Raw genomic sequence first — 27,091 nt, 5'->3', positions numbered from 1 at the left:
ACACAATGGAATACTACGTGGCAATGAGAAAGAATGAAATAGGGCCTTTTGTAGCAACGTGGATGGAACTGGAGAGTGTGATGCTAAGTGAAATAAGTCCTACAGAGAAAGACAGATACCATATGTTTTCATTCTTATGTGGATCCTGAGAAACTTTTAACAGAAGACCATGGGGAAGGAAAAAAAAAAAAAAAGAGGTTAGAGAGGGAGGGAGCCAAAACATAAGAGACTTAAAAACTGAGAACAAACTTAGGGTTGATGGGGGGTGGGAGGGAGGGGAAGATGGGTGATGGGTATTGAGGGCACCTGTTGGAATGAGCACTGGGTGTTGTATGGAAACCAATTTGACAATAAATTTCATATTTAAAAAATACTAAAATTAAAAAAAAAAAAAAAGAAAGAAACCAGCCAGAGCCTGTGATACACTCTGCTGGATTGGCCCTCTGCTGGATTGGCCCTGTGCAGCCACCATCCCTGAACTGTGCTTCAGGTCTCCTAGCAACAAGCTACAGCGGCACTAGAGGAGCAGGCACTAGGGTGAGTGCATAGATGAGGTCCTTGCTCAGAATCTGCAGTACACTTTGGAAATGCACTGCAGTTTGGCGATCCTGGTTTCTAACCAGGCCAGACCTTATGTGTGGTCTTCCAGGAGGGGTGGGAACGAAGCTGCTTACCTGTCCCTAGAGTAGAGAGTTGCTGCAGAGTGGCCAACAGAGTTTTCACCTGCAACCCTGAGCGTCTGAGCCAGGCCCAGGCCTTCAGACTGCCCCTTGCCTCTCCCCCTCAAGGAAAGCGCTTAGGAAAACCAAGGGCATGAATTAGACATAGAGGAGAAATGGTGTTTGTTTGTTTTAGTTTAGTTTAATCTCTATACCCTACCTGAGGCTCAAACCCACCACCCAGAAATCAAGAGTCTCATGCTCCTGGAACTGAACCAGCCAGGCTCCCTGCTACCTCGTATCATATTATCAAGACACTGCTTATAGAAAAAGACTCCGCAGTTTCTAATTTTATAACTTAATAAAATCAAGCGCCTAATAACTCTGTTCGTAGTCACAATTACATTAAATTTGGGGTGGGGTTGATGCCTGTCATTGCAGTTGATTCCTGTGGAGAGTCTCCTAAATTTACATCGAAAAGGCAGAATGCAGATATCAATGCCCCCACCTCAGATATATGTAGAAAAAACTCTGGCTATTATCAAACCAGATATTGTTGACAAAGAGGAGGAGATACAAGATATTATTCTCAGATCTGGATTCACCATTGTTCAGGTAACTTCTGGGCATAATGATCTTGTTTTTTTCTTTCCTTTTTTCTTTTTTAAATGTTTATGTAAACATGTTAACCTGTTTAGTTGCTAGTATTTAGCTTTAAATTTAACATTTATTTTAAGTATAAAAGTTATATGTGTTTTAAAAAGCTTTTCACACCTCAAAAGGATCTAAAATGAGAATTAAAATTCCTTTTTCCTCCACCTTCCTCTCCCACCCAGGTTTCAGTTTCCAGGGAAAGGCAACTACTTAAAGCTTTCTGTCCTTTCAGAATTTTTCAATGCATTTACAAACATTTCCCTCCATGAGATAGTACAATTCTCTTCCCTTGACAAAGTTGCTTAGATAGCATTCCATGTTATTACATCTGAATCTCTCATTCTTCCTAACTTCTGTGTAATACTCCCCTGTGTGAATGAACCACACTTTATTTACTTGTTCCTCAATTGATGGACTGTTGGTATTTTCTTTTTCAATTATTGCAGACATTTAAAGTGTTAAGCCTTACACTTATTCTGCAGTTGTTAGAGGTTTGAAAATGTATGTAAAAGGAGTGTTGTTAAAGATTATCATTAGGGGTGCCTGGGTGGCTCAGTCGATTAATGTCCAGCTCTTGATTTCAGCTCAGGTCATGATTTCACAGTTTGTGGGCTCAAGCCCTCCATTGGTCTCCATGCTGACAGTGTGGATCCCAAGATCCTCCCTCTCTCTGCACCTCCCCCACTCATGCTCTTTCTTCCTCTCTCTCTCAAAATAAATAAACTTAAAAGATTATCATCAAATATAATGGGATTTTAAAAAATATTTGTTTTTGAGAGAGATTGAGAGAGGGAGACAGAGAATCACAAGCAGGCTCTGTACACAGCCTGGTGCAAGACTCCATCTCACCAGTGGTGAGATCATAACCTGAGCCAAAATCAAGAGCCAGACAATCAATTGAGTTACCCAGGTGCCCCAGGATATTTTAAGTAATCCTTTCTGTACCATCCCTACTTAAAATTGCAGGATTTTTAAATTTTCTTTTATTTCTACAGTGTCATATTGTCTGTTTTGTCAGGGTTTTATGAAAGAAAAAAGAAAATTTCAGTCCTCAGGAAAGATGAGGAATTTCAGATAAGCTTAGGAGGATACGTAGAGGTTCAGTGTAGGAATGGTACAAGAAATTATAAGGAAAAAGTGCAGGAATGTATAATAAAATATTTAATATTTTTAAAAGACTCAGGTTAAGAACTTTTTAATAAATGTTAGGAAAATTCGGTAACCGTTAAAAAAAAAGTTGGATTCAAATATTATACTGTGTATAGCAGGGTAAACTCCAAATGGATTTAAGATTTAAATATTTAAAAATTAAACATAGGGTTGCCTGGGTGACTCAGTTAAGCGTCTGACTTCAGCTCACATCATGATCTCTTGCTTCGTGAGCTCTAGCCCTGAGTCAGGCTCTGTGCTGACAGCTAAGAGCCTGGAGCCTGCTTCAGATTCTATGTCTCTCTCTCTCTTTCTCTGCCCCTCCCCTACTCATGCTTTCTCTCTCTCAAAAATAAATAAAAACATTAAAAAAATAAAAATTAATATTAAACATATAAACTGTAGGGGCGCCTGGGTGGCGCAGTCGGTTAAGCGTCCGACTTCAGCCAGGTCACGATCTCGCGGTCCGAGAGTTCGAGCCCCGCGTTGGGCTCTGGGCTGATGGCTCAGAGCCTGGAGCCTGTTTCCGATTCTGTGTCTCCCTTTCTCTCTGTCTCTGCCCCTCGCCCGTTCATGCTCTGTCTCTCTCTGTCCCAAAAATAAATAAACGTTGAAAAAAAAAAATTTTAAAAAAAAAAAAAACTATAAAAAAAAATATGTTTAATTTTTTTTTTTTTTTGGGAGTAGGACACCTTTTTTTTTTTTTTTTTTTTTTTTAACTGTGGTTTCTTGTCTAGGAGCCATAAAAGAAAAGATTGATATAACTATAAACATAAGAAACTTTTGCATAGCTAAGTAAACATTATAAACAAAGTCAAAAGCAAATAACAAACTTAGAAAAAAGATTTGCAATTCATGATAGGTAAAGGGCTAATCTCCTTAATACATAAAGAGTTACTAGAAAAAGATAAAAATTCAGTTGAAAATGGGCAGAACATGTTGGGGTGCCTGGTTGGCTCAGTCAGTTGAGTGTCTGACTTTGGCTCAAGTCATGATCGCACAGTTTGTGAGTTCAATCCCTGCTTTAGGTGAGCTTAGGCTCCTCATCGGGCACTGTCAGTGTGCAGTCTGCATAGGATTCTCTCTCACTCTCTCTCTGCCCCTCACTAACTGGTGCTCTCTCTCTCTCAAAAATAAACTTTAAAAGAAAAAAGGATCGATCATGTGGATGATCACAGAAAAAGAAAAACAAATGCATCTTAAACATATGAAAAAATGACCAATCTCTAATAAGGAAAAAGCAAATGAAAACAGCCCTGAAATACCATCTGGCAAAAATATAAAAGTAAATGGCACAACCGCTATAGAAGGGAAACTTGCAGTTATCTATCAATATTACAGATGCATCTACCCTTTGACTCAGCACTTCTAATGCTGGGGATCCCTCCTGTGACCCATGTATTAATATGACATTATATGTATACAAGTTATTTTTTGTGGTATTGTTTATTTTCCAGCAAAAGATTAAAAATAACCTAGCATTAGAAAATTGGTTAAATAGGGGCATCTGGCTGGCTCAGTCTGTAGAGCATGCTACTCTTGATCTCAGGGTTGTGAGTTCAAACCCCAGTTGGATATAGAGATTACTTAAAGTATTTAGAGGGGCATCTGGGTGGCTTAGTTGGTCAAGTGTCTGACTTCCGCTCATGTCATGATCTCACGGTTCATGGGTTCAAGCCCTGCATCAGGCTCTGTGCTGACAACTTGGAGCCTGGAGCCTGCTTCAGATTCTGTGTCTCCCCGGCTCTCTGCCCCTCCCCCACTCATGCTCTCACTCTCTCTCTCAAAAAATAAGTAAACATTAAAAAATTTTTTCAAAAATGGGAATGCAAGCTGGTGCAGCCACTCTGGAAAACAGTATGGAGGTTCCTCAAAAAACTAAAAATAGAACTACCCTACGACCCAACAATTGCACTACTAGGCATTTATCCACAGGATACAGGTGTGCTGTTTCAAAGGGACACATGCTCCCCCTTGTTTATAGCAGCACTATCAACAATAGTCAAAGTATGGAAAGAGCCCAAATGTCCATCGATAGATGAATGGATAAAGAAGATGCAGTATATCTATACAATGGAGTATTACTTGGCAATCAAAAAGAGTGAAATCTTGCCATTTACACCTACGTGGATGGAACTGGAGGGTATAATGCTAAGTGAAATTAGAGAAAGACAAAAATCATATGACTTCACTCATATGAGGACTTTAAGAGATAAAACAGATGAACATAAGGGAAGGGAAACAAACATAATATAAAAACAGGGAGGGGGACAAAACAGCAGAGACTCATAAATATGGAGAACAAACAGGGTTATGGGAGGAGTTGTGGGAGGGGGGATGGGCTAAATGGGTAAGGGGCACTAAGGAATCTACTCTTGAAATTGTTGTACTATATGCTAACTAATTTGGATGTAAATTTTAAAAAATGAAAAAAAAAGTCTTTAGAAAAAGAATTAGTTAAGTAAACTCTGGTGAAACCACCAAATTGAATACAGTGCAGCTAATTGTAAAATGAAAAAAGAGAAACCTGTTTGTGTCCTGCTATGGAAAAAATAAGATGCAGAGCAGTGTATAAAAATCTTGTGTGTTAGAAAGAGAAAAAGTAATATATATTCATGTTTGCCAATATTTGCAAATGAAACACTAGGAGATTAAAAACTGTTACCCAGGGCAGTGCCTGGGTGATTTAGTCAGTTAAGTATCAGCTCAGAGCCTAGAACCTACTTCAGATTCTTTGTCACCCTCTATCTCTGTGCCTCCCCCACTCATACTCTGTCTCTGTTTCTCTCAAAAGTAAACAAAAAAATTTTTGTAAAAATAATTAGTGAAAATTTAAGTATGCATTAAATTATGAATGAAAAAGTGTGAATGGTAATATTTAACACTTTCCCTAATCAGCAGTAAATTTCATAGCAAAGAAGGCCTTGGTATACTGTATGCTTTTTTTTGTTTGTTTTAATTGTGATAAAATACACGCAACATAAAATTTACTATTTTCACCATTTTTAGGTATACAGTTCAGTACCATTATGTACATTCCCTTTGTTGTGCAGCCATCACCACTATCCATCTCCAGAATTTTTGTCAACTGAAACAGACTGCTTATTAATCACTCATTCTGTTTACCCCTCTTTTCAGCCTCTGGTAACCACTATTCTGTTTTTTTCTGTCTCTCCGACTTTGACTTTTCTAGATGTGTCATGTAAGTAGAGTTGTATTTATTCTTTGTATTGAATGCTTTTAAAGCAGGCTTTATTGTAGTTGGGAGTCCATTGAACTTGAGGCTTTCTTGTCTCATCTAGGGAAAACCTTCTGAAAAATGATGTATCCTTTCAGTAGGTGGCAGTCTTTCTTCTTTTAGAAACTAATGGTTCCTTTTTTGATATCATTTAATACTACTTCTCTTTGTGAAAATATTTACCCTTACATCCCCAAGACCAAGTGTTGCGTGTTTCACCGACCAAGCCAACCAGGTGCCCCGATGTAATTTTAAATCAACCAATATAATTACTGATTCAGTATTAATTTCACTTTATTTTTTGAGAAAGAGGGCGTACAAGTTGGAGGTGGACATAGGATCCGGAGCCTATGACAGCAGCAAGCTTAATGTGAGGCTTGAACTCACAAACCGTGAGATCATGACCTGAGCCAAAGTCGGACGTTTAACCGACTGAACCACCCAGGTGCCCCCCAATTTTAGTTTAAAAAAAGCTCTTGGAGTGCCTGGGTGGTTAAGTCGGTTAAGCTTCTGACTCTTGATTTTGGCTTAGGTTATGATCTCTCATTTCCTGAGTTTGATCCCGACATGGAGCTCTGCCCTGAGTATGCAAAGCCTGGTTGGATTTCTCTCCTCTCTCCCTCTCTCTCTGCCCCTCCCCCACCTCTCTCACAAAGTAAATAAACTTAAAATAAAAGGAGCTCTTAATTTTTGTAAGTATGCTGCATTAGGTGGCACACCTGCAGAAGGTGGGTTCCCTTGGTTGTTAAGGGGTGTGTGACAAGGGCTTACATTTTAACAGATCAAATTTTTATTTTTAACTCAGCAACAAACCCCCCATACCAATATGCATAAGAATCACAAATACTGACATATCTTTATTTTAAATAAAGAATCAAGGATTATATTAAATCAGGCGGTTTTATAATTTCTCGAGTTTCTTTTTCTTGACTATATGAATTTCAGTATGAGAACAGATCCAAGCACCTGTTTTGTGGTAGCTGATCCTTGGCTGGTGAGAATGTTAAGTTTGTCAGTAGAGCCTGTTTACAGCAATGCTGACCCACCTAGGTAAGCATCTTCCCATTTCTTGCTTTAGGCAGTTTGGCCAAGTTTCTGAAACCTGTGGATACATGATAGTATTAGAAGTTTTAAGAGAACTGGGGCGCCTGGTGGCGCAGTCGGTTAAGCGTCCGACTTCGGCCAGGTCACGATCTCGCGGTCTGTGAGTCCGAGCCCCGCGTCAGGCTCTGCGCTGATGGCTCGGAGCCTGTTTCCGATTCTGTGTCTCCCTCTCTCTCTGCTCCTCCCCCGTTCATGCTCTGTCTCTCTCTGTCCCCAAAATAAATAAACGTTGAAAAAAAAAATTTTAAAAAAAAGTTTTAAGAGATCACTTGGTAAATTTCACACTATACTCTTAGGAACATCTAACCCACTTTAGAAAGATAGCTCTCTGCCTTAAATATGGAGATTTGTAGCTTTGACCTAGTGATTTATTCACATTCTGATCATCTTTATTCTAACCAGAAGTTTTCCTTAATGAGGGCTTTGAATCCCTCTTTTATATTTTGAGTCTTTTCCTTCATGATCCACCTTTAGTGGAACTGAGAAACAGTAGTATTGGATGATTTTTTTTAAAGTTTATTTATTTATTTTTGAGAGAGAGAGAGAGAGAGAGAGAGAGAGAGAGAGAGAGCATGAGCAGGGGAGAGGCAGGGAGAAAGAGAGCATTCTAAGCAGGCTCCGTGCTGATGCAAGGCTTGAACTCCCAAACCACGAGATCATGACCTGAGCTGAAACTAAGAGTTGGATGCCCAACCCACTGAGCCACCCATGTGCCCCGTTAATGGATGATTTTTAAAAAGCATTCAAATAGCTGCTTTTAGAGAAGGATGATCTCCAATCAGAAGAATGGCTGACTTCTATGATATTTTTACTGATTCATTCATATAGTCTCATTTGTGAAGAAAATAATGTTTATTTGCCCTCAACAATTTATATTCTTTCAAATTGAGACACTTAATACCAACTATTTTTTCTTAACATCACAGTCAATCTGCATATTTATGGCAGAACCAGAATAAATACACAATTTTCACATTCAAGAGAAAAACTTGTTTATAGCGTCATTATACTGGGTGTTATTTCTAAGTACCATAATGAGACCAGCTCCCTAAAATAATGTAGGAAAGTTTCACAATAAATAAGAAAATATCACACAAATAGGTAAAAGATGAATTTGGAATGTTCTAAAATCTAATTTTGTTACTTCAATGTATACAAAGTATATATTAACAAAATATTGGTGATAGTAGTCTTTTTACTTTAAAGAGATAAGCTGAATTCATCACTAACAAACCATATATTGAAGGAGACTGCCAAATAGGAATAGTTTTTCTTAGGTTAAATAGCTCTTTTTTATTTAAGTGTAATTAATATACAATGTTATATTAGTTTCAGGTGTACAACATACTGATTTGACAATTCTGTACATCCCTCAGAGCTTACCACAGTAAATGTGGTCACCATCTGTCACCATACCAGGTTATTACAATTTTACTGACTCTCTTCCCTATGCTGTACTTTTCATCTCTGTGATTTATTTTGTAACTAGAAGTTCCTACCTCTTAATTCCCTTCATCTGTTTTGCTCATCCCTCCCAACCCCCTGGCAACTACCAGTTTATTCTCTGTATTTAAGAGTATGTTATTGTTTGTTTATTCATTTGTTTTATTAGATTCCACATGTAAGTGAAATCATGGTATCTGTTTTTCTCAAACTTGTTTCACTTAGCATAATACCCTTTAGGTCCATCCACGTTGTCAAGAATGGCAAGATCTCATTCTTTTCAAGGCTGATTAATATTCCATTATATATATATATATTTTTTTTTAAGTGTATATACAATATATATGCAAACATACATACACATACTTGATCCATATGACATCTTGATCTGGGTCATATGGTAGTTTTATTTTTAATATTTTGATGGACCTCCATACTGTTTTCCAAGTGGTTTCGCCAGTTTACATTCATATCAACAGTGAGCAAGGGTTGGTTAAATAACTTATAGAATTTTATTTATAGCCTATATTTAACTTTCTTCCCTCTCCCTTTCTTCATAATACAAAAATCTCAAATTTGTAATGAGATTAGTATTAATTTCAAGTTACTAATGACAATGAGTTATTATTGAATTGTCATTTTAAATACTTATGTTGACTTTGTTTTTCTTATAGAGAAGAAAACTACATCTCAGCCCTGAGCACTGTAGTAACTTTTATGTGGAACAGTATGGGAAAATGTTTTTCCCCAATTTGACAGCTTACATGAGTTCTGGACCACTTGTTGCCATGATATTAGCTAGACATAAAGCCATCTCTTACTGGAAAGAACTTTTGGGACCAAGTAATACCTTAGTAGCTAAGGAGACACACCCAGACAGGTAACTTTCCTAGGGGGAAAAAAGGAATCCAACAAAAACAAAAAACAACAACAAAAAACTGATTTCATTATAATAGGAGTGTCTTTGCATTTGAAAGTTTTCCTAAATCAACTTTTTGGTATTTTGGTTGGGGTAGGGGGGTCAGTTTTACACTGTAGCTATTTAAATGTCTGTGTTAATACTAAATGCCACAAAAGGCCTCAGGGAATGTCTGATTTATGGTTTATTAGCCTCATTCTTCTCTCATCCTTGAATCAAACCGCCACTGAAGTGGGATTTTTCATAGGAAAATTGGCATGGCTATTTAAAATAGTATTGGTAATAAAGGGCCATAAAACCAGATTTTCAGCATTATCATTAAAGTTTGGGAACTTGAGGACATTGAATTCTTGCACTTTTGAATATGCATTGCCTTTTCACTTCTCACAAAACACCACCTCTTCTTAACCCAGAGAACTCCTATTTTCCCAGTGTATCTCTCCTGCAGATTTAAATATATTTGACCCTCATCTAGATAGATTTAGGCTTAAAATCAAAATAGATTAAAACTTACATATATGTGAGAAGTGGCAATGCTTCTGTAAATTTCCTGAGCAGAATGCATATGTAAAGAGTAAGGAAAGGATATCACATTGGATGGTTATCATCTCTAACTTGCTTTTAGTCTAAGGGCAATTTATGGCACAGATGACCTAAGGAATGCACTTCATGGGAGTAATGACTTTGCTGCAGCAGAAAGAGAAATTCGATTCATGTTTCCTGAAGGTGAGTTATCGATGAGTATTGCATGTTCCTATTGTTTACTTTTTCTTTTATTTGGGTGATATAGCTGGAAAGAAAAATAGCAAGGGTTTTCTCCAATATATTTTGTCATATTTTCAAGTTATAGTTACTTAAAAATCTGAAGCCAAAAATGGAAAACTCACTGTTTCCCTCATAACTAAATTGTGCTCTCTAGGGAATCTTTTGAGAAGGGTTTGCTTCTTTTATCTTTTCTCTTAGACTAGCCCTATTTAGGGTTTTTCTTCTCCTTTGTTGCAATTCCTTAAGTTATCCCTAATGAGTCAGTAAAGTTTGTTACACATGAAAAAAAGAATCTCCCTTGGAAATTAGGATAGATGTAACATTTTCTCTACTGGTTGCCTAATGAATACTCGTGCAGTTGTGAAATTAATAGTTCTCAGGGCCATGTTTTTTTTCCATCCTGTTATGGATGTTGTAAACCTTTTAGAAATGGGCATAATAAAGAACAGCATTGCGGTTTTTAGTTTATTTCAGTAATATTTTTAGATCAGGAAGAAAATTTGGTGATTTCTGTTGTACAGAAAAAAAATGTAGGGGCACCTGCGTGGCTCCGTTGGTTGAGCATTCAAGTCTTGATATTGGCACAGGTCATGACTCATGGTTGCTGAGATGGAGCCCCATCTGTCAGTGCAGAGTCTGCTTGGGATTCTTTTTCTCTCTCCCTCTCTCTCTCTCTGCCTGTCCCCTGCTCATGCGTGCCCTCTCTCTCTCTCTCTCTCTCTCTCTCTCTCTCTCAAAATAAATAAATAAACGTCTTTTTTTAAATGTAAAGCATTTGAGTGCCTGAGTAGCTCAGTCAATTGAGCATCCCACTTCAGGTCAGGTCATGATCTCATGGTTGGTGTCTTCGAGCCCCTGGCCCCTGCATTGGGCTCTCTGCTGTCAGTGAAGAGCCCACTTCAGATCCTCTGTTTCCCATTCTCTCTGACCCTCCCCCGCTTGTGTGAGCTCTCTCTTTCTCAAAAATGAATAAACATTTAAAAAACTTACAGCATTGAGAAGCATAGAATATTTTGGGGCTATTTTTTTTTTTTAAAGTCATTTAGACTTATTCCTCAGTATTTTCTATGGAGGATTTATTCAAAGAAAACTGAAAACTCTCTTGGAACTTTAAAAGTCCTGATTCTTAAACAAAACCTGGTGTGTTTTTTTGTTTGTTTTGTTTTGTTTTACTTTTTTATTTTTAAGCAATCTCTATGCCCAATATGGGGCCCAACTGAGCCAGCCAGACACCCCACAACACCTGTTTATAGATATTTGTACCCAAAAGGATTTGTATATATTTTACTCTTACTAATTTCTGTCACGTATCCTTTCCATTAGGGTATCTTTTTGGAATTGTTTATTGTAGAAAACTCCAAACATAACCAACAGTAGACAGAATAGTATAATAAACCCTTAATGAAACTATCACCCAATTTAAATAATTTTGGTCAGTCTTATTTCATCTATAACCTCTGTTTCTACTTCTCAATCTTCTATATTGTTTTGAATTATATCTCAAACATGAAATGTCTTTTTTTCAAATTTTTAAAAATGTTTATTTATTTTTGAGAAGGAGAGAGACAGAGACACAGAGTAAGAGCAATCAGGGGAGAGGCAGAGAGAAAGGGAGACACAGAATCTGAAACAGGCTCCAGGCTCTGAGCTGTCAGCACAGAGCCCAATATGGGGCTCGATTTCAAGAACCGAGAGATCATGACCTGAGCTGAAGTCAGACACTAAACTGACTGAGCCACCCACACCCTGCCCCCCTTTATTTTTTTAAGTAGGTTTCATGTCCAATGTGGGGCTTAAACTCACGACCCTGAGATCAAGAGTCACATGTTCTGATGATTGAGCCAACTGGTGCCCCCATGAAATGTCTTTTTAATGTGATAGTACTTAGATTTAGTCTAGGTACTAACGAATTAGACTTTTCTTCTGGCTCCAGACATCTAACCTCTCTGTGAGTCTTTCTCTTATCATCAGTCAAATGCAAATAGATTAGTACCTTCCTACCTAATAGGGATATTGTTAGGGTTAAATGTATACATATATATATATATATAAAATTCTTAAAATGTGTTGTGCATCTGTGCTCAAATATTAACTCCTATTATTGTTTTGTTTTTTCTAGTCCTTTTTTTGAAAGCTCTTCTTACTCATAGGATTATATTCCTCAATTGTTATTTTAGATTGCTTTTGATTTTACCATTAATTAGTCCTCTAGACATGAGTTTACGAGATAAAGTCAGACATTTGAGAAGCAGCTATTGCAGGATAAATATAAATTACCTACCATGTTGCAGATCTTTTGCTGTGAGAATGTGAAGCTCTCTGGAGTAAATTCTCAGTTAGGATATGAGCTCCCTCTTGCTTACCAGTCACTCAAGAACTATGTGCAGTGGGATGCCTAGGTGACTCAGTCAGTTAAGCATCTGGCTCTTGGTTTGGGCTCAGGTCATGATATTGTGGTTTCTGGGTTTGGGTCTCACATTGGGCTCTGCACCACAGTGCGGAGCCTGCTTGGGGTTCTGTCTCTCTCCCTCTCTTTCTGCTCCTCCCCTGCTTACATGCTCTCTCAAGATAAATAAAATAAACATTAAAAAAAATGAAAAGAACTATGTGCAAAACTCAGTATGATGAGTCACTCAAGCAAGTTATAAAGATATTCAAAGACATGTTCCTAACCTTTGAAAAATATAGTTTACTTCTCTTTGATTTGAGATGGCTAACTCAAAGTTTTGTTACATTCCATTGCTTCAACAAGTTTATTGTATTACCTACTATGTGCCAGAAATACAAAGATGAATATGTCCCTGCTCTCAAAATGATCACATATTAAAAATCTATGAAAATAAATATGCAATGCAGTGTATAAACTATAAATATTATTAGAAAGCTTCAAAAAGTTCAATGAAGGTTCATCTCTGTAAGAAACATGAAAAGATTCTTTATTTTCACATTAATCCATCCGGCCCTAGTTGCTAGAGACAAATAATAAATGGTCAGCAAAACTAGATGAGGTAGGAACAATCCAAAACTAAAGTTAAGGAAATAATTTCATTCACAATAGCATAAAAAAATAAAATACTATTTCACTCATAGGTGGGATTTACAAAACAAAATGAACAAAGCAAAAAAGAGACAAAAAAAATTAGACTCTTAAAAATAGAGAACAACAACAAAAAAAAGAGAGAAGAAACTGATGGTTACCAGAGGGTAGCTGGGTGGGGTGTTGGGTGAAATAGGTGGTGGGGATTAAGAGTACACTTATTTTGATGAACACTGAGTAGTATATAGAATTGTTGAATCACTATATTGTACACCTGAAACTAATATAATACACTGTATATTAATTATACTGGAATTAAATAAATAATAAAATACTTAGGAATAAGCTTAACAAAAGAAGTACAAATTCTTCTACAATGAAAAGCACAAAACATTACTGAAAGAAATCAAAGACTATCTAAGATGAATAGACCTCACACGTTGATGTATCAGAAGAGTCAATGTTGTCAAGATGGCATTTCTCTCCAAATTGATCAATTAATGCAATCCCTGTCAAAATCCATGCATTCTTTTATGTAGAAGTTGATAAACTGACTTTAAAATGTATATGTAATTGTGGGTACCTGGATGGCTCAGTCGGTTGAGTGTCTGACTTTGGCTCAGGTCGTGATCTCACAATCTTTGAGTTCGAGTCCCGTATCGGGCTCTGTGTTGACAGCTCAGAGCCTGGAGCCTGCTTCGGATTCTGTGTCCCCCTCTCTCTCTGCCCCTCCCCCACTCATGCTCTCCCTCTGTCTCAGAAATAAATAAACATTAAAAAATGTATATATAATTGCAAAAGATCTAGACAAGCTAAAACAATTTTCAAAAAGAACAAAGTTTGATAACTTCCACTAACCTGATTTCAAAACTTACTATGAGGGTGGCTCAGTCAAATTAGGTGTTGGACTCTTGATTTTGGCTCAGGTCTTGATCTCACAGTTCAGGGGTTCCAACTCCACATTGGGCTCTGCGCTGTCAGTGCAGAAATTTTTGGGATTCACTCTCCCTCTCTCTCTGCCTGTCCCCTGTTCTCTCTCTCTCTCTCTCAAAATAAATAAATAAACTCAAAAAAAAAACAAAACTTACTATGAGACCACAGTAACTAAGGCAGTATTGTATGAGTCATATTAATCAATGAAACAGAATTAAGAATCTAGGAATAAATACTTACATAAATACGTTTATAGTCGATTGACTTTCAACAAAAGTGCCTAGACAATTTGATGGGGAAAAGATAGTCTTTTTCAACAAATGATGATAAGATAACTGAATATCCTCATGCCAAAAAAGAGAAAGAACTCAGATCCTCTTTTCTTACCAATTAGAGAACTTAACAACAATGGATCATAGACCTAAGCATAAGGGCTAAAAATATCTAGAAGAAAACATGGAAAATCTTCATGACCTTGAGTTGGACAAAGGATTTTTGCATATGACCTCAAAACATGATCCATAAAAGACAATACTGATAAATTAGACTACATCAAAATTAAAAGCTTTTATGTTTCAAAAGCCATCATTAAAAATATTGGAAAGATTAGCCACAGAGTGTGATAAGAAATATTTGCAAATCTTATGAAATAAAAGACTTGTATCTAGAATTTATGAAGAACTCTTACAATTCAGTAAAAAGAAGGCAGGCAATTAAAAATCAGGCAGAGGCACCTGGCTGGCTTAGTAAGTAGAGCATGTGACTCTTGACCTCAGCATTGTGAGTTCAAGCCCCACATTGGGTGTGGAGAGTACTTAAAAATAAAACCTTTCAGGGGCGCCTGGGTGGCTCAGTCAGTTGAGCATCCAACTATTGATTTCAGTTCAGGGTCATGAGGTCCAGCCCCACATCAGGCTCTGTGCTGAACCTGGAGCCTGCTTGAGGTTCTCTCTTTCCCACTGCTCCACTCCCCTAAATGTACATGCTCTTGCTCTCTCTAAAATAAATAAACAAATAAATAATAAAACCTTAAAAATTAAAAAAAAAAAACACGTAAAAGATTTGAATAAACATTTCACGAAAGATATATGAATGGCTGATAAGCACATGAAAAAGTGTTAAAACATAATTAATCACTGGGGAGGGGGACCTGGGTGGCTCATTCACTCCAGCTCTTGATTTTGGCTCTGGTCATAATCTCATAATCTCACGGTGTGTGAGTTCAAGCCCCATGTCAGGCTCTACACTGACAGTGAGGAGTCTGCTTGGGATTCTCTGTCTCCCTCTCTCTCTGCCTCTCCCCTATGCACACACATAAGCTCTTGTAACCTCCCACCCCACTTCAAAAATAAACTTAAATATTTATGTAACTAAAAATTATTACAACGATCAGTACAAAAAAGAGTGCTATAATGAGACTAATAGGAAAGGAACTTTTTATTCCATTCCTTTGTGATGTTTTCTAGCTTTACCTGCCATCCTGGCAAAGGACTCTCCTGTTGTTAGTTGTATCTCTCATTGAGATTGAGCCCATATACTAGTCACACAGAAATCTGTCTTCCCACCCTCTTTTTCCTTGGGCCAGTAACGATTTAGATCTGAACATGTGAGACCAGTAGCTTTGCATCCCCATCTTTATTGAAAGTTGCACATTAATGGAGGTCATCCTCAAAAGACTTAAGACTGTAAACTACATTCTTCCTTGTGTAAATATATTCTTTGGTACTACGAGTCTGATTGACCTACATAGTGTTCAAACAAAGCTAAAAAGACTAAAACTTTCCTATATGTTATATAATTTATTTAAAAACTTGAAAAATAAGCAGGAGTGTTAATATATATTACATAGACACAAATAGATTTTATGTGTATATTCAGTAGTGTATAAGAGAACAAGAAATACATGTACACCGTTATATCTATACCACTTTGTAAAGTGCCTGCCATTTTGTTGGCAGCAATTAATTGTTGGAATTAATTAATCTCCTAGATTTTACATGATATTCATATTTTTCTTTTTCATGACATTGTCCGTTGTGATATTTACTATAAAAAATATGGAAATGGAAATGCAGGCAAGGATATAGTAGAAAACATAATCAGAACTTTATACACGATCACTGTTAGCATTTTGGTATGTTTCTTGCCTGTCTTATATAGTCTTATTATTTCTCTGTGTGTGCTTATGTGTTTTTGAACAAAATATGTATGCTATATTCTAGTTTTGTTTCCTTTTTTTAAAAAAAACTTTGTAAGTATCATGCCACTAAAATTTCTTCTTTTGTAATGATTATATAATATTTCATCATTTGTATTAATTTTAATGGGAATACATTTGTGTTTACAGTGATTATTGAGCCTATTCCAGTTTTACAAGCTGCTAAGGACTATTTAAATTTATATGTAACACCAACTCTGCTTAAAGGACTCACAGCCCTTTGTAAGGAGAAACCAGCAGATCCTTTTGTAAGAAATGTTTTTATTCACTCTAAAGAAATTGTCTATAGTTTTAATATTTTAAACATTAAATTTTTTGAAGCAGTGAATGAGCATTTTAAGAACTATCTCTTATACATTTTAGATACTCCCTTATGTATAACTTTGGATTACTTATTCTCTTACTGTGTTTTACTTCTTAAAAAATATTGTTTTTAGGGGCACCTAGGTGGCTCAGTCGGTTATGCATCTAACTTCTGCTCAGGTCATGATCTCTGAGTTCATGGGTTCAAGCCCTGCATCAGGCTCTCTGCTGACAGCTGGGAACCTGTAGCCTGCTTTGGGTCCTGTGTCTCCCTCTTTCTCTGCCCCTCCCCCACTCTTGCTTGCACTCTCTCTCTCTCTCAAAAAAAAAAAATAAATAAATAAACATTAAAAAATTTAAAAAATGGGGCACCTGGGTGGCTCAGTCGGTTGAGCAACTGACTTCAGCTCAGGTCATGATCTCACGGTTTGTGAGTTCGAGCCCCGCATTGGGCTCTGTGCTGACAGCTCAGAGCCTGGAGCCTGCTTCTGATTGTGTGTCTCCCTCTCTCTCTGCTGCTCCCCCACTCATGCTCTGCTTCTCTGTATCTCAGAAATAAGTAAACATTAAAAAAAATAATAAAAAATTTTTAAAAAATCGTTCCAACAAAACAAAGAAAAAACATTGTTTCTAAATACATTTTCAATACTGCATCCTTTAATTACAGAGCATTGTTTTTGTGTATGATTTATATAATCACATGATAAAATTAGATATATATTTAAATACATTCAAAATTATTTTTTAAATTATTTTTTTAAAAGTAGGCTTCACGCCCAGCAGGGAGCCCAACGTGGGACTTGAACTCATGACCCTGAGATCGATACCTGAGCTGAGATCAAGAGTCGGATGCTTAACCAACTGAGCCACCCAAATGCCTCTCAACATTTTTATTTTTAACGATATCTAACTTTTTTTCATAGAAAACTTTTTTTAATGTTTATTTATTTATTTTGAAAGAGAGACAGAGCTAGTAGGGGGAAGTAGAGAGGGAGAGAGAATCCCAAGCAGGCTCTGTGCTGTCAGCATGGAGCCTGACCCAGGGCTTGATCAAACCCATAAATTTTAAGATCATAACCTGGGCTGAAACTAAGAGTCGGACCAACTGAGCCACCCAGGCACCCTTAGAAAATTTATATTTGTTCACATCCCTAGATACTTCATTACTGCTCAGTCAGGTGAAAGAATGGTTGGATAGGAGGAACTAGGGTGCTTGTCAAGGGCCAAATGTCTTCCTGGTTCCTTCTTTACAGGTACTCTCACTCATTTGAAGACTCAGAGATAATGAGGAAAGGTTATTTTACTGTGTTTATTTATTTTTTTTAATTTTTTTAAATTTTTTTTAATGTTTATTTTATTTTTGAGACAGAGACAGAGCATGAGCAGGGAAGGGGCAGAGAGAGAGGGAGACACAGGATGTGAAGCAGGCTCCAGGCTCTGAGCTGTCAGCACAGAGCCCCACGCAGGGCTTGAACTCACAGACTATAAGATCATGACCTGAGCTGAAGTCGGACGTTTAACCAACTGAGCCACCCAGGCACCCCTGTGTTTATTTTTTTAAAGTAAGCTCTGTGCCCAACGTGGGGCTTGAACTCACAACCCCAAGATCAAGAGTGGCATGATCTTACCACTGAGCCCTCCAAGCAACTCAGGAAAGGTTATTTAAAAAATATTTTGGGGGGCACCTGGGTGCCTCAGTCCGTTGAGAGTCTGACTTCAGCTTAGGTCATGATCTCACAGCTTGTGAGTTTGAGTCCTGCATCGGGCTCTGTGCTGACAACTCAGAGCCTGGAGCCTGCTTCAGATTCTGTGTCTCCCTCTCTCTCTGCCCCTCCCCTGCTCATGCTCTGTCTCTCTGTGTATCAAAAATAAATAAAAACATTTTTAAAAATTAAAAAAAAATTTTAATGTATATTTTATTTTTGAGAGTGAGAGACAGAGTATGAGTGGGGGAGGGGCCGAGGGAGACAGAGACAGAATCCAAAGCAGGCTCCTGGTTCTGTGTTGACACGGGGCTCAAACTCATGGATTGCAAGATCATGACCTGAGCCAAAGTCAGACACTTAACTGACTGAGCCACCCAGGTGCCCCTGGGAAGGTTATTTCAATACCAGCCCTGATAAACTAGTTATCTCTAGCCTCTGTTACCATTCTCAAAGGGAATCCCCTTTGGAAGACAAAGATTTAATTTCTCCTACTAATTTTGTCACTTTTACCAAAAACAAACGATATTTCTTTTTTTATTATATTTACTTATTTTAAGTAATCTCTACATCCAACGTAGGGCTTGAACTTACGACCCTTGAGATCAAGAGTCACACACTCTATCGACTAAGCCAACCAGGTGCCCCTAGGCAGGACTTTTTACTTTTTTTAAATGTTTACTTATTTTAAGAGAGAGAGTGTATGCACATGTGCACAGGAGGGGGGCAGAGAAAGAAGGACAGAGAGAATCCCAAGCAGGATCCGTGCTGGCAGCGCAGAGCCTAATGGGGGTCTATCCCATGAACTGTGAGATCATGACCTGAGCCAAAATTAAGAGTCCAACACTCAAACCACCTGAGCCACCTAGGCACCCCTAGGTTATTTCTTTAATAATTCCTTTTCATTGTGACAATAACATCTGTTTATTTAGTAAGAAACCTGAAAGTACTGAACAATGTAAAGAAAAGAAAAAGATACCTCTGGTTCCATTTACTAAACATGGTCTTTGAAGTCATCTTGTCTGGATTCAACAATGACCAAATTCATTTATTAGTTGTAGTAACTTTCTTGTGGATTCTTTGGGATTTTCTATATATAGGATTATGTCACCTGTAAAAGGAAATAGTTTTACTTCTTTGCCAGTTTGGATCTCTACTTGATAATCTTGCATAATATAAAACTTAATGTTTTAATTTTTTAATAGTCATTTTCTCATTCTTAGAGTGATTTTGAAAGCTAGGTTTTAAATTGATATAGGCACCTGGGTGCCTCATTGGCTTAAGCATCTGGCTCTTGGTTTCAGCTCAGGTCATGATCTCATGGTTCATGAGTTTCAGCCCTATGTAGGGCTCTGTGCTGACAGTGCAGAGCCTGCTTGGGATTCTCTCTCTCCCTCTCTCTCTCTGCCCCTTCCCCCATTCACATGTGCACATGGTTATTCTCTCTCTCTCTCAAAATAAATAAATAAACTTAGCAAAAGAGCATCTGACTCTTGATCTCCACTCAGGTCTTGATCTCATGGTTGTGAGTTGGAACCCCATGTTGGACTCTGCACTGGGCGTGAAGCCTACTTAACAACAAATAAATTGCTATAGTACATATTTATACTATTTTTAGTGTATGTTTATATAGTATATTTATACTATTTGTAGTATTTGTTATTTATAGTATTTATAATTAAATGTTTATTAACTTAAGAGTTTTTTTCTTTTTTCCATAGATTTGGCTAGCTGATTGGCTGCTGAAAAATAATCCCAACAAACCAAAGCTTTGTCACAATCCAACTGCAGAAGAACTTTAGTAAAATAAAGTTCCCCAAGGACAAATCACTATCTTAATGTAAAAGACACGCTACTACTATAAAAGAAACAAACCTTCCTAAGGGTTTAAGTAACTGCATGTGAAATAAATTGTCTTTATAAGTTTTAAAAGAATGTGTTTTGTGCATAAGATAACATTAAGGTAAAATACAGGTTTAGGGTATGGTTTTTGTTTTCTAATAAGAAAATTGATTTTATCTAGAAGTATTTAGAATGTTAATGAAACAATTCTAAGTGTTTTGCAATTGCAGACTGGTACTCTGCAATTAAGAGAACAATTAATTCATATAAGATGCATTAGAGGGGCACTGGGGTGGCTCATTCGGTAAGCAACCAGCTCTTGATTTCCGCTCAGTTTGGTCTCGCAGTCTGTGAGTTCAAGCCCCAAGCTAGACTCTGCACTGGCTGCATGGAGCCTGCTTGGGATTCTCTCTCTTTCTGTGTACCTCCCTCAAAAATAAATAAATATACATTTAAAAAAAATAAGATGGATTAGAAACAACTGAAGATGAAAAGACTCTCATCCCCATGTATAACTACTTCATGTTGTGTGCCAAAAAGAACCTTTCTTAAATTTCCATGCTATTTTACATTCCCACACTGTACTCAGCAAAGGTAGTGGCTGCTGAAAATGCCACTAGGACAAGACTAGGTAAAGATAGTTTTGATAGTGTTTTAACTATACAAAAGAAGATACTGTACAGTTTATTTATTTTTAGAGATAGCACGCAAGCCATGGAGAGGGGCAGAGGAAGAGAGAGAGAGAGGGAGGGAGAGAGAGAACGTTAAACAAACTCCACACTCAGCACAGAGGGCTGGATCCCATCACCCTGGGATCATGACCTAAGCCAAAATCAAGAGTTGGATACTTAACCAGCTGAGCCACCCAGGCACCCTGAAACTGTACATTTTAATTTTTTTAAATGTTTATTTTTGAGAAAAAGAGAGAGCATGAGCAGGGGAGGGGCAGAGAGAGAAGGAGACACACAGAGAGAGAGACAGAGCATGAGCATAAGCATGAGCAGGGGAGGGGCAGGGAGACACGGTCTAAATCAGGCTTCAGTCTCTGAGCTGTCAGCACAGAGCCTGATGTGGGGCTGGAACCCACTGACCACGAGATCATGACCTGAGCTTAACTGACTGAGCCACTCTGGCACCCTGAAACTGTACAGTTTAAAAACAAGTTTCATGCAGCCTTAGATTTCACCCCTTTTTTCTTCCAAATGGGTGAATTGTGTACAGAGAGTTTAAATACTTTACAGACAAGAACAAAAGTAGTACTAACGTATTCATTATCATCCTCTTCGTCCTTTCCATCTTTCTTCTCTTCCTTCTTTTTCTTGTTTTCAGCCTGGATGACTTTTTTGTTTTGCCACATAGGCTTGTTTTCATATTTTGGTATTGCAGCAGTCTGATTTATGTAATTTTCCTCAGCTTAGCAGCCTTCTTTTCCTAAGACTGCTTGTGCTGTGCAGCCGTGTTACTCTACATCTCTCCCTGTTTCTTTGCAGCATCACTAATGCATAGGCCAGGGTGTTCTCCTTGGAGTTGGGCCAGTACTCAAAAACAAAAAGACTGAAGGTGATTTCTTCAGTACATTGGGATCCTTGACCTTCAGGAATATAGGTTTTCATTTCTTTTATAACTGCCTTGTCTGTATTTGCCATATCTTCAAAGTTACCTTTCTCTTTATCACACATGGTCTTCCACATCTCTGAGTGCTTTTGTAAAACTGAGAAGGTGACTGAAGCATCTGGTTGCTTCATGTGTTCCTCCTGGCAAGTTTGCACAAAGAGTACATATGATGACATTTTGCTTCTCAGCCTCTTAGGATCTTCTTTGCCCATTTTAGTTTTTTTTTTTTTTTTTTTTTTCCAGTGTGACACAGAGTCACACATTGCCCTTCTGGTTCTTACTTGCCCTAGTCCTGTCTCTATAGAGCTCAGAGTACTGCAATGGCTGTCAGTTTATGGTATGATTTTGACAATGATGTAACATTAAGTAATAGGAGACTGATAAAAGATGTTGCTGTATTATTATTATTTTTTAAGTTGGAGAAGTAAGATGTGGAATTTATTTTTAAATTAAGCTTTGTATGGGGCTTGAACTCATGACCCTGAGATCAAGAGTTATATGCCTGGGATGCCTGGATGGCTCAGACTGTGAAGTGTTTGACTTCGGCTCAGGTCATAATCTCATGGTTCCTGAGTTAGTTCCCCACATGAGGCTCTCTGCTGTCAGCACAGAGCCTACTTTGGATCCACTGTCCCCTTCTCTCTCTGCCCCTCTCCTGTTCATGCATGCACATTCTCTCTCTCCCTCAAAAATTACAAAATGAATGTTTTGTAAAAAGGTCACATGCTCTACCAAATGACCAGCCAGATGCCCCAAGACAGAATTGTAGTTATGATATTTTCCTAAGCATATATCCTATATGTAGATGCATAATTAATACACATTTCAGACAGTTTAGTTCAAAAAGTTTAAATAATCATTTTGTATAATTAAAATAGAACCAGATTATGATTTTAACCAATCACTTATATATAACTATTTCCTCAACAAGTGCCTTCCAAGGATTACCAGAGAGTAGGGTAACAATTCATCTTTGTTTGCCTAGGATTTTGCTGGTTGTATAACTGAAAGTTGTGCATCCTGGAGCTTTCTTAGTCCTGAGCAAAATGGAATGCTTGGTCACTCTACCAAATAGTCCTTAGGTTAGTATTTCCCAGTTATGTTTTTGTGATAAGGTACTAGTTTTAAAAGAAAATGTAAAACTCTCACTTCTTAAATTTTTAAAAATTTATTTATTTTAGTAATCTCTATATCCAACATGGGGCTCAAATTCATGACCCTGAGATCAAGAACTGCATGTTCTACTGACTGAGCCAGCCAGGCGCTTCTCAATTCTTTAATTTTAATTTACTCAAAAACAAACGAACAAATAGGTTGTAAAGCACTTTATTAACAGATTTTTAACCTGGCCTAATCTCTTCAAAAAGTCAATGTCATTATTAAACAAAAAGTGGAAATGTGGAAGAACTTCTACATTAAAAGACTAAAGAGACCTCTAAAATTAAAGCATCTAACTAAAAGCAACCAAAAGCATCCTAACCAAATCTCACAAGATCGTGACTTGATCCTGGTTTTAAAAAGGGGAGTGCCTGGGTGCCTCAGTTGGTTCTACATCCGACTTTGGCTCAGGTCATGATCTCATGGTTCATGAGTTTGAGCCCTGCATTGCTGTTGTCAGCTCAGAACCCGATTCAGATTGTCTGTCCCCATCTCTCTCTGCACCCCCCCCCTTGCTTGTGTTCTCTCTTTCTGTCTCGAAAATACACATACACACACACACACACACACACACACACACACACACACACACGGCACCTGGGTAGTTCAGCTGGTTAAGTGTCCAACTCTTCATTTCAGCTCAGATCATGATCGCATGGTTCATGGGTTAGAGCTCCACAACAGGCTCTGCACTGGCAAGTGTGAAGCCTGCTTGCGATTCTCTTTCTCTCTCTCTCTCTCTGCCCAGCTCCCCCCCCCCCCCCGCCCAGTTTGTGCTCTCTGTCTTTCAAAATAAATAATAAATAAACTTTAGAATATAAGTTCTATATAAGAATATAAGAATATATAAGAATATATAAGAATATAAGAAATATAAGAATATAAGATCCTTGGGGGCACCTAGGTGACTTAGTTGACTAAGTGTCTGGCTCTTGGTTTCGGCCTAGGTCATGATCTCATGGTTCATGTCTTTGAGCCCCACATTGGGCTCCATCTGCTGATGGTGCAGAGCCTGCTTGGGATACTCTCTCCTTCTCTTTTTGCCCCTCCCCTGCTCATGCTCTCTCTCTCTCAAAATAAATAAACTTAAAAAAAATCTTGGGGCTTCTGGGTGGTTCAGTCATTCAACTTCCAACTTCAGCTCAGGTTGTGATCTCATGGTTTTTGAGTTCAAGCCCCGCATTGGGCTCTGGACTTCCAGCTCAGTGCCTGGAGCCTGCTTTGGATTCTTTATCTCCCTTTCTCTCTGCCCCTCCCCCAATTGCACTGAGTCTCAAAAATAAATAAACAACAACAACAAAAAATCTTTAGAGAACAATTAAGGACATTTAGCTATGGATTAAATATTAGGTGGTAATAAGGAATAATTGCTAAATTTCATAGGGTCAAAATGGTATGATCATAAAAGGAGAATGTAATTATTTTTAGATCATGCATTCTGAAATATTTAGGATAAAGTTTTTGATGTTTGCAATTTATTTTCAAATGGTTTGTCAAGAAAATATTTTTATACATTTTTGATAAAACAAAGTTAGCAAAATAATTCAACAATTTTTCAGTCTAGGTGGTAGGCACCCTAGTGTTCATTGTACTGTTCTTTCAACTTTTCTATGCTTTAAAACTATTCATAAATAAAGTTGGGGAGGGGCGCCTGGGTGGCTCAGTCAGTTAAGTGGCCGACTTCGGCTCAGGTCATGATCTCATGGTCCATGAGTTCAAGCCCCGTGTTGGGTTCTGTGCTGACAGCTCAGAACCTGGAGCCTGTTTCAGATTCTGTTTCTCCCTCTCTCTGACCCTCCTCCGTTCATGCTCTGTCTCTGTCTGTCTCAAAAATAAATAAACGTTAAAAAAAATTAAAAAAAAATAATAAAAAAAATAAAGTTGGGGGAAAAAAGAGAAAAGATCTGTCATCACCATAATCTAGTAAGTTTTTCACATCATTGATAGGGAGACATTCAGATGTTACATGCCTCTTTTTTTTTTTTATTTAGTTTTTATTTTTTTTAATGTTTTTTTATTTTTATTTTTTTTTTATTTTTTTTTATTTTTAAATTTTTTTTTTTCAACGTTTATTTATTTTTGGGACAGAGAGAGATAGAGCATGAACGGGGGAGGGGCAGAGAGAGAGGGAGACACAGAATCAGAAACAGGCTCCAGGCTCTGAGCCATCAGCCCAGAGCCCGATGCGGGGCTCGAACTCACGGACCGCGAGATCGTGACCCGGCTGAAGTCGGACGCTTAACCGACTGCGCCACCCAGGCGCCCCAATGTTTTTTTATTTTTGAGAGAGAGAGAGAGAGACAGAGTACAAGTGGGGCAGAGAGAGAAAGGAAGACACAGAATCCACAAAGCAGTCTGCAGTCTCTGAGCTGTCAGCACAGAGGGTGACTGAAGGCTCAAACACCTGAACCACAAGAATGTCCTGAGCCCAAGTCGGACGCTTAACCATCTGAGCCACATAGGCGCCCTAAGATGTTGTATACCTCTTGATACAAAATGAAATATACTAGTCATCTATGATGTGTTCTAGCCAAATGTAAGTACCTTAAGATTATTTTAAAGATTTTATTTTTTAACTAATCTCTACATACAGCATGGGGCTTGAACTTACAACCCTGATCAAGAGCTGCATGCTTGGGGTACCTTGGGTGGCTCAGTTGGTTAAGTATCCAACTTAGACTCAGGTCATGGTCTCATGGTTCATGAATTCAAGCCCCACATTGGGCTCTGTGCCGACAGCTTAGAGCCTTGGGGCCTGCCTCAGATTCTGTGTCTGCCTCTCTTTCTGACCCTCCCTAGCTTGCACTCTGCCTCTCTCTCTCTTTCTCAAAAATAAACTTAAGAAAAAAAAAAGCAACTAGAGAGGTACGTGGCTGGCTCATTCGGTGGAGCATGCAAGTCTTAATCTTGGAGTTGTGAGCTCAAGCCCAACATTAGGTATAGAAATTGTTTAAAAATAAAATCTTTTAAAAAAAAATGTAAGAAGCACCTAGAAAAATTTGGAAGATGGGATGTTCGGTAGGACAGCTGCCCCCATCTTCTTAACACATTGGTGTCATGAGAAAAGGGACTACTTTAGATTAAAAGAGACTTAAGATACATAATCAGAATCAATTCTTGTTTCTAGATTGGACCCTGGTTTAGACAGACAAGGGGCAAAGGATCTTTTTGAAGAGACAACTGGGAAGATTTGAATTCAGACTGAGTATTAGATGAGATGAAAATGTATTATCTTGGAAGGTAAAGATTGTTAACCCAAAAGAACACATTACAAAGCAGTATGCACAATGTGATCCTACTTTGATGAAAAAAATACATATATGCATATACATGTAGAATATGATGTCGAAGGATACCCACTTATTATATATCTTATTATTATAAAATGTCTGGAAGGTGGGAAGATGCTGTTTTTTTTTTTTTTTAATTTTTGCTTAGTTGTATTTTCAGTACAATTCCAGTTGCATTTCTCCAGTGTTCATGTTACTGCTTTTGTAATTTTTTCTAAGGTTGAGAAAGATAAACATCTTAATAGATGTCAACATTAAAATTGTTGGCAACATTTCTTTATTAATAGACTTTCTATGGGCAAGATGTTTTACAAGTTCTTAGTGCTGGCGTATATCTGAATTTTTGGATGTATTCCTCCTGAGACTAATATGCCTGCTGTATTCAAAACACCTTCAGCATCAGTGTTGGGAAGACCAACCAAAATCTTAATAACAAAGGTAAGTAATAGATTGTTGTATTTCGAGCAATGGACAAGAGCACATAGGAAAAGGCAAATTTTACAATCAGAGTCCAGTGTGACAGCTTCAGGAGGTCATTTCTACCACAAGAGATTCCTCTTGTGGAAAAGAGAGGCAGCATTGTATATGGCAGAAAAATTGCATTCTAGAAGTCAGCTCCAGTCTTCTGTTTTTTAAAAATGGGGCAGTGGGGTGAGAGAAAACAGACTAATCTGAGATGTATTTGGGAGATCGGATAGACAAAAATACATGCACATGGAAACGTTTATAGTTAGCCACAGGATTCCTTAATTTTAGGTTATTATTTCATGGGCCATACTGCAAAGGGTAGCATAAGGTGAATAGGAAAACAAGAAGACCGCCTTCTTGTTTACTTCCTGGATCATTGGAGAAGGGAGTAGACCACTTTCTGACCAACCTTTTATGTAGTACCAGAGTACTGTGCCCATACAGGTCATCGTTAAGTGCTTTTTTTTTTTTTTTTTTTTTAACGTTTATTTATTTTTGAGACAGAGAGAGACAGAGCATGAACGGGGGAGGGGCAGAGAGAGAGGGAGACACGGAATCCGAAACGGGCTCCAGGCTCCGAGCTATCAGCCCAGA

The 27,091-nt window shown here is 37.9% G+C and overlaps 1 protein-coding gene and 1 pseudogene across 1 annotated transcript; one reads left to right on the top strand and one right to left on the bottom strand.

Moving 5' to 3' along the window:
* Positions 1–409: 409 nt before the first annotated feature.
* On the top strand, positions 410–20,052 carry NME5 (NME/NM23 family member 5). The gene is made up of 6 exons (XM_040444580.1): positions 410–537; positions 1,101–1,274; positions 8,922–9,127; positions 9,792–9,892; positions 16,249–16,367; positions 19,847–20,052. The coding sequence occupies exons 2-6, from the start codon at positions 1,146–1,148 to the stop codon at positions 19,925–19,927; spliced, it is 636 nt and encodes a 211-aa protein (XP_040300514.1). The 5' UTR covers positions 410–537; positions 1,101–1,145; the 3' UTR covers positions 19,928–20,052.
* A 1,080-nt stretch (positions 20,053–21,132) lies between these two features.
* On the bottom strand, positions 21,133–21,793 carry LOC121010868 (high mobility group protein B1-like; annotated as a pseudogene).
* Positions 21,794–27,091: the final 5,298 nt, after the last annotated feature.

This window comes from Herpailurus yagouaroundi, unplaced genomic scaffold, assembly GCF_014898765.1.
Source record: "Herpailurus yagouaroundi ecotype Mexico unplaced genomic scaffold, PumYag 192, whole genome shotgun sequence".
NCBI lineage: Eukaryota > Metazoa > Chordata > Mammalia > Carnivora > Felidae > Herpailurus > Herpailurus yagouaroundi.
Note: the sequence above shows the minus strand (reverse complement) of the source record. Positions and strands in the feature narration are given on the sequence as shown.

Bases quoted from the DNA above. Each gene is read 5' to 3' on its own strand.
- NME5 (XM_040444580.1), top strand. From the start codon at position 1,146: ATGCAGATATCAATGCCCCCACCTCAGATATATGTAGAAAAAACTCTG. The intron at 1,275-8,921 runs GTAACTTCTGGG...TTTTTCTTATAG, and splicing joins CTGGATTCACCATTGTTCAG to AGAAGAAAACTACATCTCAG. The intron at 9,128-9,791 runs GTAACTTTCCTA...ACTTGCTTTTAG, and splicing joins AAGGAGACACACCCAGACAG to TCTAAGGGCAATTTATGGCA.